The sequence below is a fragment of the Kogia breviceps genome, chromosome X (genome assembly GCF_026419965.1).
Source record: "Kogia breviceps isolate mKogBre1 chromosome X, mKogBre1 haplotype 1, whole genome shotgun sequence".
NCBI classification, from domain to species: Eukaryota; Metazoa; Chordata; class Mammalia; order Artiodactyla; family Physeteridae; genus Kogia; species Kogia breviceps.
The window spans coordinates 59474761-59491671 of record NC_081330.1 but is presented as its reverse complement, the minus strand read 5'-3'; the positions used below and the strand labels follow the sequence as shown (position 1 = coordinate 59491671).

General features: G+C 35.1%; 1 protein-coding gene across 1 annotated transcript in view; it reads right to left on the bottom strand.

Moving 5' to 3' along the window:
• The window catches only part of POF1B (POF1B actin binding protein), a 112891-nt gene that overhangs the window by 15355 nt on the left and 80625 nt on the right, over positions 1-16911 (bottom strand). Inside the window, 6 exon segments of the mRNA XM_059050178.2 lie at positions 7485-7567; positions 8382-8510; positions 10392-10511; positions 10881-11033; positions 12068-12181; positions 13206-13298. Of these exon segments, the coding sequence (XP_058906161.1) occupies positions 7485-7567; positions 8382-8510; positions 10392-10511; positions 10881-11033; positions 12068-12181; positions 13206-13298 (692 nt within the window).

Here is a 16911-nt window from a genome sequence, read left to right as displayed (position 1 = left end):
GAAATCAACAGTAACACAATCATAGTAGGGGACTTTAACATCCCACTTTCACCAATGGACAGATCATACAAAATGAAAATAAATAAGGAAACACAAGCTTTAAATGATACATTATACAAGATGGATTTACTTGATATTTATATGACATTGCATCCAAAAACAACAGAATACAGATTTTTCTCAAGTGCCCATGGAACATTCTCCAGGATAGATATCTTGGGTCACAAATCTAGCCTTGGCAAATTTAAGAAAATTGAAATCCTATCAATAACTTTTCAGACCACAACGCTATGAAACTAGATATCAACTACAGGAAAAGATCTGTAAAAAATACAAACACATGGAGGCTAAACAATACACTACTTAACAACGAAGTGATCACTGAAGAAATCAAAGAGGAAATCAAAAAGTACTTTGAAACAAATGACAATGGAGACACAACGACCCAAAACCTATGGGATACAGCAAAAGCAGTTATAAGAGGGAAGTTTATAGCAATACAATCATACCTTAAGAAACAGGAAGCATGTCGAATAAACAACCTAACTTTGCACCTAAAGCAATTAGAGAAGGAAGAACAAAAAAACCCCAAATTTAGCAGAAGGAAAGAAATCATAAATATCAGATCAGAAATAAATGAAAAAGAAATGAAGGAAACAATAGCAAAGATCCATAAAAGTAAAAGCTGGTTCTTTGAGAAGATAAATAAAATTGATAAACCATTAGCCAGACTCACCAAGAATACAAAGGAGAAGACTCAAATCAATAGAATTAGAAATGAAAAAGGAGATGTAAAAACTGACTCTGCAGAAATACAAAAGATTATTAGAGTTTACTACAAGCAACTCTATGCCAATAATATGGACAACCTGCAAGAAATGGATAAATTCTTAGAAATGCACAACCTGCTAAGACTGAACCAGGAAGAAATAGAAAATATGAACAGACCAATCACAAGCACTGAAATTGAAACTGTGATTAAAAATCTTCCAACAAACAAAAGCCCAGGACCAGATGGCTTCACAGGCGAATTCTATCAAACATTTAGAGAAGAGCTAACACCTATCCTTCTCAAACTCTTCCAAAAGATAGCAGAGTGAGGAAAACTCCCAAACTCATTCTATGAGGCCACCATCACCCTGATACCAAAACCAGACAAAGACGTCACAAAGAAAGAAAACTACAGGCCAATATCACTGATGAACATAGATGCCAAAATCCTCAACAAAATACTAGCAAACAGAATCCAACAGCACATTAAAAGGATCATACACCATGATCAAGTGGGGTTTATTCTAGGAATGCAAGGATTCTTCAATATACGCAAATCAATCAACGTGATACACCATATCAGTAAACTGAAGGAGAAAAAACATATGCTCATCTCAATAGATGCAGAGAAAGCTTTTGACAAAATTCAACACCCATTTATGATAAAAACCCTGCAGAAAGTAGGCATAGAGGGAACTTTCCTCAATATAATAAAGGCCATATATGACAAACCCACAGCCAGCATTGTTCTCAATGATGAATAACTGAAACCATTTCCACTAAGATCAGGAACAAGACAAGGTTGCCCACTCTCACCACTCTTATTCAACCTAGTTTTGGAAGTTCTAGCCACAGCAATCAGAGAAAAAAAAGAAATAAAAGGAATCAAAATAGGAAAAGAAGGAGTAAAGCTGTCACTGTTTGCAGATGACATGATACTATACATAGAGAATACTAAGGATGCTACCAGAAAACTACCAGAACTAATCAATGAATTTGGTAAAGTAGCAGGATACAAAATTAATGCACAGAACTCTCTGGCATTCTTATACACTAATTATGAAAAATCTGAGAGGGAAATTAAGAAAACACTCCCATTTACCATTGCAACAAAAAGAATAAAATATCTAGGTATAAACCTACCTAAGGAGACAAAAGACTGTTATGCAAAAATCTATAAGACACTGATGAAAGAAATTAAAGATGCTACAAATAGACGGAGAAATATACCATGTTCTTGGATTGGAAGAATCAACATTGTGAAAATGACTCTATTACCCAAAGCAATCTACAGATTCAATGCAATCCCTATCAAATTACCACTGGCATTTCTTACAGAACTAGAACAAAGAATTTCACAATTTGTATGGAAACACAAAAGACCCCGAATAGCCAAAGCAATCTTGAGAACGAAAAATTGAGCTGGAGGAATCAGGCTCCCTGACTTCAGACTATACTACAAAGCTACAGTAATGAAGACAGTATGGTACTGGCACAAAAAAAGAAATATAGATCAATGGAACAGGATAGAAAGCCCAGAGATGAACCCACACACATGTGGTCACCTCATCATTGATAAAGGAGGGAAGGAAACAGAGTAGAGAAAAGACAGCCTCTTCAATAAGTGGTGCTGGGAAAACTGGACAGCTACCTGTAGAAGTATGAAATTAGAACACTCCCTAACACCATACACAAAAATAAACTCAAAATGGGTTAAAGACCTACATGTAAGGCCAGAGACTATCAAACTCTTAGAGGAAAACATAGGCAGAACATTCTATGACATAAATCACAGCAAGATGCTTTTTGACCCATCTCCTAGAGAAATGGAAATAAAAACAAAAATAAACAAATGGGATCTAATGAAACTTAAAAGCTTTTGCACAGCAAAGGATACCATAAACAAGATCAAAAGACAACCCTCAGAATGGGAGACAATATTTGCAAATGAAGCAACTGATAAAGGATTAATATCCAAAATTTATAAGCAACTCAGGCAGCTCAATAACAAAAAAACAAACAACCCAATCCAAAAATAGGCAGAAGAACTAAATAGACATTTCTCCAAAGAAGATATACAGATAGCCAACAAACACATGAAAGAATGTTCAACATCATTAATCATTAGAGAAATGCAAATCAAAACTACAATGAGATATCATCTCACACCGGTCGGATTGGCCATCATCAAAAACTCTAGAAACAATAAATTTTGGAGAGGGTGTGGAGAAAAGGGGACACTCTTGCACTGCTGGTGGGAATGTAAAATGATACAGCCACTATGGAGAACAGTATGGAGGTTCCTCAAAAAACTACAAATAGAACTACCATATGACCCTGCAATCCCACTACTGGGCATATACCCTGAGAAATCCATAATTCAAAGAGTCATGTACCAAAATGTTTATTGCAGCTCTACAATAGCCAGGACATGGAAGCAACCTAAGTGTCCATCAACAGATGAATGGATAAGGAAGATGTGGCACATATATACAATGGAATATTACTCAGCCATAAAAAGAAATGAAACTGAGTTATTTGTAATGAGGTGGATAGACCTGGAGTCTGTCATACAGAGTGAAGTAAGTCAAAAGGAGAAAAACAAATACCGTATGCTAACACATATATATGGAATCTAAAAAAAAAAAGTCATGAAGAGATAAGTGGTAGGATGGGAATAAAACACAGACCTACTAGAGCATGGACTTGAGGGTATGGGGAATGGCAAGGGTAAGCTGTGACGATGTGAGAGAGTGGCAGGGACATATACACACTACCAATTGTAAATTAGGTAGCTCGTGGGAAGCTGCCACATAGCACAAGGAGTTCACCTCTGTGCTTTGTGACCACCTAGAGGGGTGGGATAGGGAGGGTGGGAGCGAGGGTGACACAAGAGGGAAGAGTTATGGGAACATATGTATATGTATAACTGACTCACTTTGTTGTAAAGGAGAAACTAACACACTATTGTAAAACAGTTATACTCAAATAAAGATGTTAAAAAAAAAGCCTCAATTTCCAGAGATACGATCAATTTTTAAATGAATGTGTGAGTCATTTGAACAAAGTGTGTTTACAGAGTTATTCCACAGCCTTCAAGAGTTTGAGTTTCTCAGTGTTCAAGCGTGCTTGTATGTGTTCAAATGACTATAATTAAATTAATTTTCAATGTGTTAAAGACATAAAATCTTAAAAATTGATTTCTTAAGCTTTTAAGGTCATCATGGACGTCTGGTTTTATTGATAATGTAATTTTTCTGTAAAAATAAAAACACTCTTCCTTGTCCTAATCATTCATACATTTAACAGATTTAATCCCCCCAAACCACCCCACTTGCAAACTTCATTAAATTCCTTTAAATATATAAAAAAAAAATCCTCAAAATGGATTAAAGACCTAAATGTAAGGCCTGACACTATAAAACTCTTAGAATAAAACATAGGTAGAACACTGTTTGATATAAAGCACAGCAAACTCTTTTTTGATCCACCTCTTAGCATAGTGAAAGTGAAAATAAAAACAGAAATTAACAAGTGGGATCTAATTAAACTTAAAAAATTTTGCACAACACAGGAAGCCATAAACAAAACAAAAAGACAGTCCTCAGAGTGGGAGAAAATATTTCCAAATGAAGCAACCCACAAGGGATTAATCTCCAAACTATACAAACAGTTCATGAAGCTCAATATCAAAAAAACAAAAAACCCAATAAAAAAATGGGCTGAAAATCTAAGTAGACTTTTCTCCAAAGAAGACATACAGGTGGATAAAAAGCACATGAAAAGATGCTTAACGTTGCTAATTATTAGAAAAATGCAAATTAAAACTACAATGAGGTTTCACCTCACACCAGTCAAAATGGCTATCATCAAAAAATTTACAAACAATAGATGCTGGAGAGGGTATGGATAAAGGGGAACCCTCCTACACTCTTGGTGGGAATGCCAACTGGTACAGCCACTATGGAGACCAGTATGGAGGTTCCTTAAAAAACTAAAAATAGAACTACCATATGACCCAGCAACCCAACTCCTGGGCATATTTCTGGAGAAAACCATAATTCAAAAAGATACATGCAGAACAGTGTTCTCTGGAGCACTATTTACAGTAGCTGGGACATGGAAGCAAATGAAATGTTCATCAAAAGAGGGATGGATAAAGAAGATGCAGTTCATATATACAATGGACTATTGCATAAAATAACAAAATAATGCCATTTGTGGCAACATGGATGGACCTAGAGATTGTCATAGTGAGTAAAGTAAGTCAGACACAGAAAGACAAATACCATCTGATATCGCTTATGTGTGGAATCTAAAAAAAGGGTACAAGTGAACTTATTTTGAAAACAGAAGTAGAGTCACAGATATAGAAAACAAACATGGTTACCAGGGGATAAGCAGGGGAGGGATAAATTGGGAGATTGGGATTGACATAAACACACTACTATATATAAAATAGATAACTAATAAGGACCTGCTGTATAGCACAGGGAAATCTACTCAGTACTCTATACTGGCCTGTATGGGAAAATAATCTAAACAAAGAGTGGTTATATGTATATGTATAACTGATTCACGTTGCTGTACACGTGAATGTTAACACACATTGTAAATCAACTATATTCCAATAAAAGTTTTTGAAAAAGAAATTAAAGAGGATCTAAATTGAAAAGGATCCCATGCTTATTGACCAGAAGACAGTTTTTCTTACATGGCAATAATACCTAAAGTGTCCTACATATTCAATGAATTTTCTTTTTTTTTTTTTAACATCTTTATTTGAGTATAACTGTTTTACAATAGTGTGTTAGTTTCTCCTTTACAACAAAGTGAATCAGTTATACATATACATATGTTCCCATAACTCTTCCCTGTTTTCCAGTGGGATCTTTTTTAACAGAAATTAACAAGCTTAACCTAAATCTCATATGGAAAAGCAAAAGACCACAAACAGCTAAAGCTTTCTTGAAAATAACAGTTTAAAGACTCACACTCCTGATTTCACAACTTAACTAAAATTCTATAATATTCAAGACAGTGTGGATCTAGCATAAAGACAGATAAATAGATTAATGGAGTAAAACTGAGTCTACATATTTTCCCTTACATTTATGGTAGTTTGATTGACAAGGATGCCAAGTCAATTTAATGGGGGAAAGGATAGCATATTCCATAAATGAGTCTGGGACAACTGGATATCCCCATACACAAGAATGAACTTGGATACCTAATTTACAACATATAAAAAATTAACTCAAATGGATCCTAAATCTAAATGTAATAGATAAAAATAGAAAAATCTTTAGAAGACAATGTGTGTGTAAATATTAATGACCTTGTATTAGTCAATGGTTTCTTACATATGATACCAAAAGCACAAGTGAGTAAAGAAAAAATAGATATATTGGACTTTCTCAAAATTAAAAACTTGTGCTGCAAATGATACAATCAAGATAGTGAAAAGACAATCCATGGAATGGAAGAAAATGTTTGCAAATCATATCTCTGATAAGGGACTTGTATCCAGAATATATAAATATCTCTTGCAATTCAACAATAAAATAGAAAATAATACAATTTTAAAATATAGAAAGACTTTAGTCATTTCTTCAAGAAGATATACAAATGGCCAATAAGCACATGAAAAAATACTATGCAACACTAATTATTGGAGAGCTACAAATCAAGAGTGCAATGAAATACCACTTCCCACCCCTTAGAATGCTACAGTCCAACAGATGGACAATAACAGATGTTTGGGAGGATGGAGAGAAATTGGAATCCTCTTACACCGCTGGTGGGAATGTAAAATGGTGCAGCTGTTTTGGAAAAGTTTAGCAGTTCTTCAAAAATTTAAACAGAGTTACCATGTGCTCAGCAATTCTACTCTTCTTTATATATTCAAAGGAATGAACACATATGTCCACACAGATTTGTACCCAGATATTTACAGTAGCATTTTTCAAAATTGAAAACAGCCCCTAAATGTCCATCAGTTGATGAATGGATAAATAAAAGGTTGTACATCCATAAAATGGACTATTATTTAGTAACAAAAATCAATGAAGTACTGACACATGCTAAAACATGGATGAATCTTGAAAACATGCAAAGTGAAAGAATTCAGTCAACAAAGACCACATTTTGATTATTCCATTTATATGAAATATCCAAAATAGACTTTTGCTGAAACCATTCATAAAGAGTCACTTTCTATTTGGTTTTGCTAAATTGTTGAGATGTAAGCTATGGTCATACTGCTAACATGAGGAGAGACCCTGACTAAGAATGACGTCTATGAAGGAAAGAACAGAGCCAAAAGATAGATTTCTGAAGACATATTTTGATCACACAAATCCATTTGGACACCAAGCAATTCCAATTATGTGAATTAACTAATTCCCAGTTTAAGTTGGGCTTTTGGCATGTGCAACTGAAAGAGTCCTAACTAATATGGTTGGTTAAACAACTAATTATTTGCTTTTCACTTTCATTGTATTTACTGTATTGTAAATGCAGTAAAAGTGTGCTCTTGAATTTTATTGACCATAATAGCTATGTCTTTTTGTGAACATTCATTCTTGAGTAGAATTATTGGCCAGCAGAAAACACCAAACTCTGTCTAGGGGCATACATGTCAGTTAAACGTGCTATAACTTGGATTATATAATAACAAAAGTCATATCCAAATTTCATTAAAAATACATTACTTTCTAGTGATAATAGTTGTCCTTCCACCACTGGAGGGTTGGTTATGAGATGAATATATTTCTTGTCTCAACTGTGAGAGTTCCTTACAAATAGAAGACAATATAATCATTTGAAAACCACAGAAACATGAGGTAAGAAGTATGTTCTATCATTTAACAAGGTTACTAAGAATAATTACTTTTTTCCCTTCCTTTTTAGCCTTGAGGTAAGAATGTTCCAACCCCACTTGTTGAATTCCATATAGTCTTGCTTTGTGGTACCTAATCAGTTACATTATAAGTCTCTGCAGGAATCCACTAACTGGTTCTAAACTTAAGGGATAACATGAGATAGAATGGGCATGATTCTCAAGATGAAGATGTGAAAATTTTTGTTCCAAAAAGATTTAAATGTGTAGCTATAGCAGAAAAGTATGAAATTTCAATATGGAAGCAGATATTGTTTCATAATAGAAAATCTATCACTGAACGTTACTACAAATACCATTTGTTCAATAACAGCAATACAACATTAGCCACCATTTGGGTAGTTTCTTCCTTCAGTACCTATTTTATGACAGATTTTGGGCTACATGCCACAGACATAGAAAGGAATATAACACAGTCCCTTGCTGAAGCAGCTCACAGCCTTATAGGGAGTTTGACTGCTAATGAGGTAGAAAATCAATGTCTTAAAATTATTAAAGTCCCAATAGCACATATTTTTTGCTTCAATTCTAGCTTTCATTTGAATTATTTCTCCTGAAATGTGAGTCTTCTACTTCTTGTAGGCACTCACATTCTACTTCATGAATAAAGTAAGTCTTGGAAACATGTCTTTTTATAGTTTGTGGGAAGTATTTATCCTACGGGGCTGAGTTGTATGGTTCGTCTCCACCTTGACTCCTTCTCTGTTACCTTTGATTGACACTTTATAAGGGAATCCTTCTCTTCCAGCAAGCTTGTCAGTTCATGAATCTTGAACTGGAAGTCACTGCAACTTCCTTATCTTCTTGAAACATCTTTTTGGTACTGATTTAATTGAGTCTAAGGATTTAAAAAGAACTAAGAATTATTATAATTCTCATTTAACAAAATGGGTAACTGAGTTCCAAAGAAGTTAAGTGACATAAAGTTATACAGCTAGTTATGAAATGAAGAGCAAAATACCAATAGTTATAAACATTTAAAGAGCTTTATTGGGCTTCCCTGGTGGTGCAGTGGTTGAGAGTCTGCCTGCCAATGCAGGGAACATGGGTTCGTGCCCCAGTCCAGGAAGATCCCACATGCTGCGGTGCGGCTACGCCTGTGAGCCATGGCCGCTGAGCCTGCATGTCCGGAGACTGTGCTCTGCAACCGGAGAGGCCACAACAGTGAGAGGCCCGCGTACCACACACACAAAAAAAGAGCTTTATGAATGTAATATGTGAACTGAAATGCCAATTAGGAATTTCTCATTTTTTAAAGATTTACTGTTTATTTTTTAATTTATTTTTGGCTGTGTCAGATCTTAGTTGCAGTATGTGGGATCTTCATTGAGGCTTCTATCTAATTGTGGCATGCGGGTTTTCTCTTCTCTAGTTGTGATGCGCAGGTTCCAGAGCACATGGGCTCTGTAGTTTGTGGCAACGCAGGCTCTCTAGTTGAGGTGCACCAGCTCAGTAGTTGTGGCGCGTGGGCTCTAGTTGCCTCATGGCATGTGGGATCTTAGTTCCCTGACAAGGGATCGAACCAGAGTCCCCTGCATTGTAAGGTGGATCCTTTATCACTGGACCACCAGGGAAGTCCAAGAAATTTCTCATTTTTAAAAGGTGGCTTTACTATTTAGGCTTAGGCATTACTTAAGTAAAAGTCCTAGGCAACAAGAATTTAAATAAAGCTAAGAAAACAGTTACTTTATATTCCTTCAAATACTAATTAAGGAAAACTCAATAACAAATATTATATCATAATTTGCAGTTCACAACATATTCCTCCTGCATGACTCATCTCAGTCCTCACAGCAGCCCTCCGAGATAAGTATTATTATAATCTTTATTTACAAAACAGGTAAATGAGATCCAGAGACACAAAGGCACAACAGCTAGTAAGCAACATAGCTGCAACTCCATGACAAGTCTTCTGACTGCAAATCCTGTCCATTTCCCTTTTTACTGCATTATGTGTGCACAGATGGCTGTTTAGGTTAAAGTGTTATTAGTAACATTCAGATGGAAAATAAACCAGTGGAGGATATCTTCAACAAAAATCAGCAGACTTTGAACAAATTCTTTTTGTTTCATTTTGATTTTTGGTAAAGACTGTACATTATATTTGGAGAGAAAACACTGTGATCAGTTTTTCTATTAAAATATTTGAGTTTATATAACTACAATTAGGAATCAGTAAATTAAGGGTTAGTCAATTTGACCTAGAATGACAAAATAAGGCAATGTATATTTATTCTCACAAATATCACCTTAATTTTGATGCCAATTACAGGTATATAATTCAACAGTTTTTATCCATGTGCTTGACAAAACTCTTGCTAGCTATCATCCTTCAAAATCAAGTGAGGTTATTTATGAAGTCAAATGTGACTTCACTGGATAATATTGAAAGTTGCTTGGCTGCATAGAGCAGGCTTTAGGCAAGATCATAAAGTGTTCCCCCATCACCAAAATAAATAAATAAATAAATAGAAATTAAAAATCAACAACCCTGAACTTAAGGTCTTTTGCTTTCCTAGAAAAGATGAAGGTAAAATACAAGACAATTTAACAATATTCCCTACATAGTGATATGTATTTAAAGAAATGGTTCTATGGCATACTCTTAAAACTCTACCTTTGGTTGATTTTTCTTTGTAGCATTAAACTTGATACTATCATTATCTTATTAGAAAGTTTGTGCTGAACTGTGTATTTATGCAGTGTAGGATCTACATACCCTTAGTTTGCAGATCTCTCTATCTTTCTCCATTCTTAAGTTTTTTACCATCTCCATGTAATGGTTGCCAATCTCATCCATTTTAGCCTGCAGCATCAGGCCTGTGCAAGTCTCTGAAAGCTACACAAGAAAAAATAAATTTCTGTAGTTGGACTGTTATGAAGGAAATACATATTATATTATAAGACATTAATAGATGAAAACCACTTGATTAAACAAGACATTGAAATAATGAGAGTGATGTTTAGGAACTGCATTATGCAGCTCAAATGTCAGTGAGTTAAGACCTAACTGCATGTGAGATCATCAGAAAGCAGTCTAGATATTTTCTCAAGATGAACTGGATATATATATATATATATATTATATATATATATATATATATAATATATATATATATATTATATATATATAATATATATAGCCAATGCTAGGATTACAACCATATAACTAAGGCAATAACATATATTTAAAACAAAATTTGAATACCTGCACTCTAAGATTTTTATTCTCTTGCTCTAAATTACGTTTACAGTATTCCAGTTCTTTTAGTTTATATTCTATGTCTGATAGTGTATGCCGAAGAGAAAGATTGTTTTCTTCCAATGCTTGGCATTTTGAGGTTGAGTCTTGAAGTCCGTGCTGTAAAGAAGACGCAGTAAATAAGACAAATGGATTCTACTTTTTGGGAGATAGTGCTTTTAGTTGATTAATTCAATGAAACAGAGCAAATATTGATATTTTTTCCATGCCCAGTTTTCTTATATATTTAACCCTAAAAGGTAAGTTAAATCAGCTATGAAAGACATTACCCTCACTTGCCTATCTTGAGTGAGAAGGAATCAATGTTAGACGAATTTTCAATGTACCAATCTAGCAATCTGACTCTTACTGTTTTTGTTATTTTTTGTTTTCTTTTTGCGGTACGCGGGTCTCTCACTGTTGTGGCCTCTCCCGTTATGGAGCACAGGCTCCGGACACGCAGGCTCAGCGGCCATGGCTCACAGGCCCAGCCTCTTCGTGGCATGTGGGGTCTTCCCGGACCGGGGCACGAACCCATGTTCCCTGCATCGGCAGGCAGACTCTCAACAACTGCACCACCAGGGAAGCCCCTCTTGCTGCTTTTTGACAATACTGTAACCTGCCTTCTAGTAGGCACCAAAATGACCATATGCCTGATTATGTGACAAATGAAAATTCAGCCAAAATTTGGGACTGTCATGGGAGTGAATTTTAGCAATGGACTGGCCTCAGAGACTCATTACGATTTCCTAAGAATCCTCTCTGCTCAGGTATCTGGAGAAATCCTTTAGAGTTCATTCATTCAGTTATTCATTGCACAAACATGTGTTAAGATCTATAAAAACTTTTTTATTGCCACATTAGTAGATTAAATGAATGAGTGAACTTAGATTTTCAATATTTATACAATTTTTGTCACCCAACAAAACAGATAATTGTATATTGTATATACTTTATATCTAATATACTTGGGGTTATCTATTTTTCTGAGAGGGCTTCAGTAATTGGAAATACCGAAAGCCACTCAATTCCCATATGAACAAATTGTTCCATTATATTTTAATTGTCTGGATTATATCTCATAACTCCAATATGCTAGTAATTGTGCATATGAAAAACTATCAAATTTATTATCAAATAAAATGTCAACTTACCTGCTGCTGGCAATTATTTGCTCTCACTGATGCTGAGAGTTCTTCATACTCTTTTATTTGAGTTTCTTTGAATGCCAAGTCTTTCTCAAGTCTTATCTTGTCATTTTCCAGTGACTAGAAGCATAATTACTTATGACTCAGAATTACAGAATCCTGTCAACAGTTATGTAATACAAAGACCTGTTTACATTGGAAGGTTTAAATAAGCACTTGTTTCATTTGTAGTTGTTTAATAAAACAGAATTCTTTTTTTAACATCTTTATTTGAGTATAACTGTTTTACAATAGTGTGCTAGTTTCTCCTTTAAAACAAAGTGAATCAGTTATACATATACATATGTTCCCATATCTCTTCCCTCTTGCATCACCCGCCCTCCCACCCTCCCCATCCCACCCCTCCAGGTGGTCACAAAGCACAGAGCAGAATTCTTAAAAGTTAATCAGGCTATGGGATACAAAGGATTGAAAATTTAAAAACCCACATGGATGGACATTTTGATGAATTGACTAATTGTAAGTACAATGAAGCAGAACCTTTTGAATTATTTTAATGTTTTTCTTCAATCTACAAAGACCCTTGTTAATCCCAGCAGGTGGTGAATTTTCAAATTAAGAGTCTAAATGTGTTCATCAGAACCCAGAAAAAAGAAAACCCACTCCAAAGTCCTCAAGGAGTTATTCATTGTATGGAAAGTATTCTGAATGTATCTAGCTGATGTCATGAACAACACCAATTAAAATAGAAAATAGACAATGTTAAGGTCTTGGAGAAAGAAGTTTTCAAGTATTCAAATAAATTCAAAGTATGCTTTATTATTACAGAAAAGGGGAAATTCTGAATCAGAGTCAGATTATTGTAATTTTACAAACTACTCCCTGGCTTTAAGCATTAAATTACCTTAGCAGTAAACTAAGTAATTAGTGTGCACCCAACTTTCTTTCGTTTTCACATTGGATAACTCTTTACTCCTCTCTCCCAACCCCAATTAACTGTTTCAGGAAAATAACTATATCTGAGTGAGCACAAAGTTGTTGTGTTGTATTAAATTTTTAAAAGGTATACTGAATGCTTTGATTTCTATGTTATGAAGCTAGGAACTAGAAAAGATTTGGAAAGAAAAATCAAAATAAATGTTACTGTCAAGTCACTCTGAAGATGTCCAAGCTCCTCCCGTATGTTGCTGAATGTGGACACCACTAGCCAGAGTGATTTATCAGACATACCCCTCATCTGGAGGAAGAAAATGATTGATAGTTTATTTTCACTAGCATTTAAAAATAGGCAATATATGTAATAATAATCTTATTTTTCTATTCCTACAAGCAAACTTATTAAAAATTTCATTTTTGATATGGCAATATTAGAATAGTGATGCAGGGCATTTGGTCAATAACATGCATTAGTAATCTAAGCAATATCCTTGAAAAGCTCATAGCTATGCTATTAAAACAAGGGTCTCTTATTTTTTCCATGATAAAATATCATCTTTTTCATGACAGAAATGTATCAGCAAATTCTCAAATTTACTTTTCTTCTCTATTTAAAGATTCAAAAAGATGAGACAGTCAACCTTCAAGTAATAAATTGCATCTCCCTAAGTGTGTTGCCAAATGCATGGATTTTGCCCGAGTTGAAAAGGATCTAATACAAATTAAATTGAACCTTGAAGTATAGAAATATCTCAAATTCTAAAGAAGAAGAAAAAATCTTTAACTAGGTTAAACTCATTTCTTCAAAGAAAAATGGTTTTAAAAACAGTCAACTTCTGGTTCTGAAAAGATGGAGCAGAAATACTTTTCTCTATTTTTCCTGCTAAGTCTAACTAAAAACCCTGCACTTTATGTATAAAACAAACATATAAAGACTCTGAAAGTTAAAAAGAAAGGAAGAAGTCTGGTTGAGAACATTGGGAGCTAAGGAATAATACAGAAGTGATTTCCTGGGTTTTCTTTTTGCTTCATATATGAGTGGTACTGGGGAAACCAGTAACACAGAAACATCAGTGGATACAGACAACAAAAGTCCCTAGAAAAGCCTGCTCTCTCTACCCAAAGTACCAGGAAAAGGGCAGCCTAGCAAGGCAGATAGCATTTAGATAATAACCAGTCTACTCCAGCCAAACACCACAGAAAAAAATCTGCAACTCTATTCTATGCCCACTCAAACCATCAAAAGACAAGAAGGGAACGTAGACTCTCTCTCTCAACCTCCCTGCTTGGGTGATGTCAGAGAATTCTTAGTGAAGTGTCAAGACCTTCATCATTGCCCAACAGAAATGAGGCCACTCACCTTGCAGTCTCAGTAGAGGCCAACAAGGGAACAGTAACACAACACACCTCCCCTTTCAAACCAGGCTGTTTTCAGTGGGAGCCTAGTAGAGAGCCACACTTCCTACACCTGCCGAGGAAGAACAAAGAGCTACTCCCCCAACCTGTGTCAACAGAGGCAGAGTGGGGAACCTGGACTTCCACCCCCACCTGACCGTAACAGGTCATGCCCCTACTTCCTCTGTTGCTCAATATCAGAGGAGGCCTGCTAAAACAGAAGATGTGAATAAGATCCAAAGTCAGAACATAATACCCAAAATGTCCAGGTTTTAATTTTTAAAAATCACTTATTCTAAGAACCAGGAAATCTCACCTTGATAAGAAAAAATGGTTAATACATGCCAACATCAAGATATCAGAAAAGTTAGAATTATCTGACAAGGATTTTAAAGCAGCCATCTTAAAAATGTTTCAAAGTGACCTAAATGTCCATCAACAAAGGAATGGATAAAGAAGATGTGGCACATATATACAATGGAATATTACTCAGTCATAAAAAGGAAAAAAAGTGTCATTTGCAGAGACGTGGATGGATCTAGAAACAGTCATACAGAGTGAAGTAAGTCAGAAAGAGATAAACAAATATCACTTATATGTGGAATATAGAAAAATGGTAGAGAAGAACTTATTTGCAAAGCAGAAATAGAGTCACAGATGTAGAGAACAAACTTATGGTTACCAAGAGGGGAAGGGAAGGGTGGGATGAACTGAGAGATTGGGACTGACATAAATACACTACTATGTGTAAAATAGATAATGAAAGAACCTACTGTATAGCACAGGGAACTCTACTCAGTGCTCTGTGGTGACCTAAATGGGAAGGAAATCTAAAAAAGAAGGGATATATGTGTATGTACGGCTGATTCACTTTGCTGTACAGCAAGAAACTAAGACAACAATGTAAAACAATGATACTCTAATAAAAATTAATTTTAAAAAACACACCAAATTTTAAAAAGTTTCAACAAGAAATTACAAAGATTTAAAACAAATAAAAAATAGAAAGTCTCAGCAACAAAACAGAAAATCTCAGAAAACAAACAGAAGCTATAAAGAGTAACTAAATGAAAATTTTAGAACTGAAAACTCAATAACTAAAAAACAAAATCCTCAGTGGATGGACTAAAAAGCAGAAAGGAAAGCATAGAGCAAAGAATCAGTGAACTTGAAGACAGAACAATAGAAAATACTGAGTTCTGGGGCTTCCCTGGTGGCGCAGTGGTTGAGAGTCCCCCTGACGATGCAGGGGACACGGGTTCGTGCCCTGGTCTGGGAAGATCCCACATGCCGTGGAGTGGCTGGACCTGTGAGCCATGGCTGCTGAACCTCTGCGTCCGGAGTCTGTGCTCCGCAACGGGAGAGGCCACAACAGTGAGAGGCCCGTGTACCTCAAAAAAAAAAAAAATACTGAGTTCTGAACATCAGAGAGAAAATAGATTGGAGGAAAATTGAACAGAGCCTCAGTGTCCAATGGGAGTATGACATATATCTAACATTCATGTCATCAGAATCCTAGAAGGAAAAAAGAAAGAGGGGGTACCTGAAAAAGTATATGAAGAAATAATGGCTGAAAACTTCCCCAAATTAGCAAAAAAACATAGACAGATTTAAGAAGTTGAGCAAACCCTAAACAGGATAGACCCAAAGAAATCCATGCCTGGACATATGAGGCAAACTTCTTAAAACTGAAGATAAATTTAAAAGCAGCAAGAGAAACCTTAACTATTGGGAATAGCAATTCAAATGACAGCTGATTTCTCATGAAAAATCATAGAGGCCAGAAGGAAGTGGCATACATTTTTAAAGTGATGAAAGAAAACAATTGTCAACTACAAATTCTGTATGCAATGAAAACAACCTTTAGGAATGAAGGGGAAATCACATTTTCAGAGGAAAAGAAAAAGAATTTTTCACTAGCAGACCTACCCTTCAAAAAATGGCTGAAGGAAGTTCTCTGAAGAAAAAGAAAATGATAAAAGAAGGAATTTGGAATATCAAGAAGGAAGAAGTAACACAGTAAGCAAAAATATAGGTAAATACAGTGGGCTTTCCTTCTCCTTTTGCATTTTCTAAATTATATTTGAAGAGTGAAGCAAATATATATATATATATATATATATAAAACACTGTCTGATGTGGCTCTCAATGCCTGTAGAGGAAATATTTTAAAAATTATAAATGTGGAGGTTAAAGAAAGATAAAAGAAGCAAAACTTTCTGCAGTTCATTGAAGCTGATAAAATGTTGACACCAATACATGGGGATAAGTTATGGATATATAATGTAATACTTAGAGCAACCCCTAAAAAAGCTATACTATGTGATACACTGAAAAGCACTAAAGGTAAATCAAAATGGAATTCTGAAACGTATTCAAGTAATCCACATGAAAAGAAGACAAAGAAAACAGAGAAACAAAAAACAGAACAAACAGAAAACCCAATGGCAGATCTAGCCCTAACATATCAATAATTACAACTTGGGGGCTTCCCTGGTGGCGCAGTGGTTGAGAGTCTG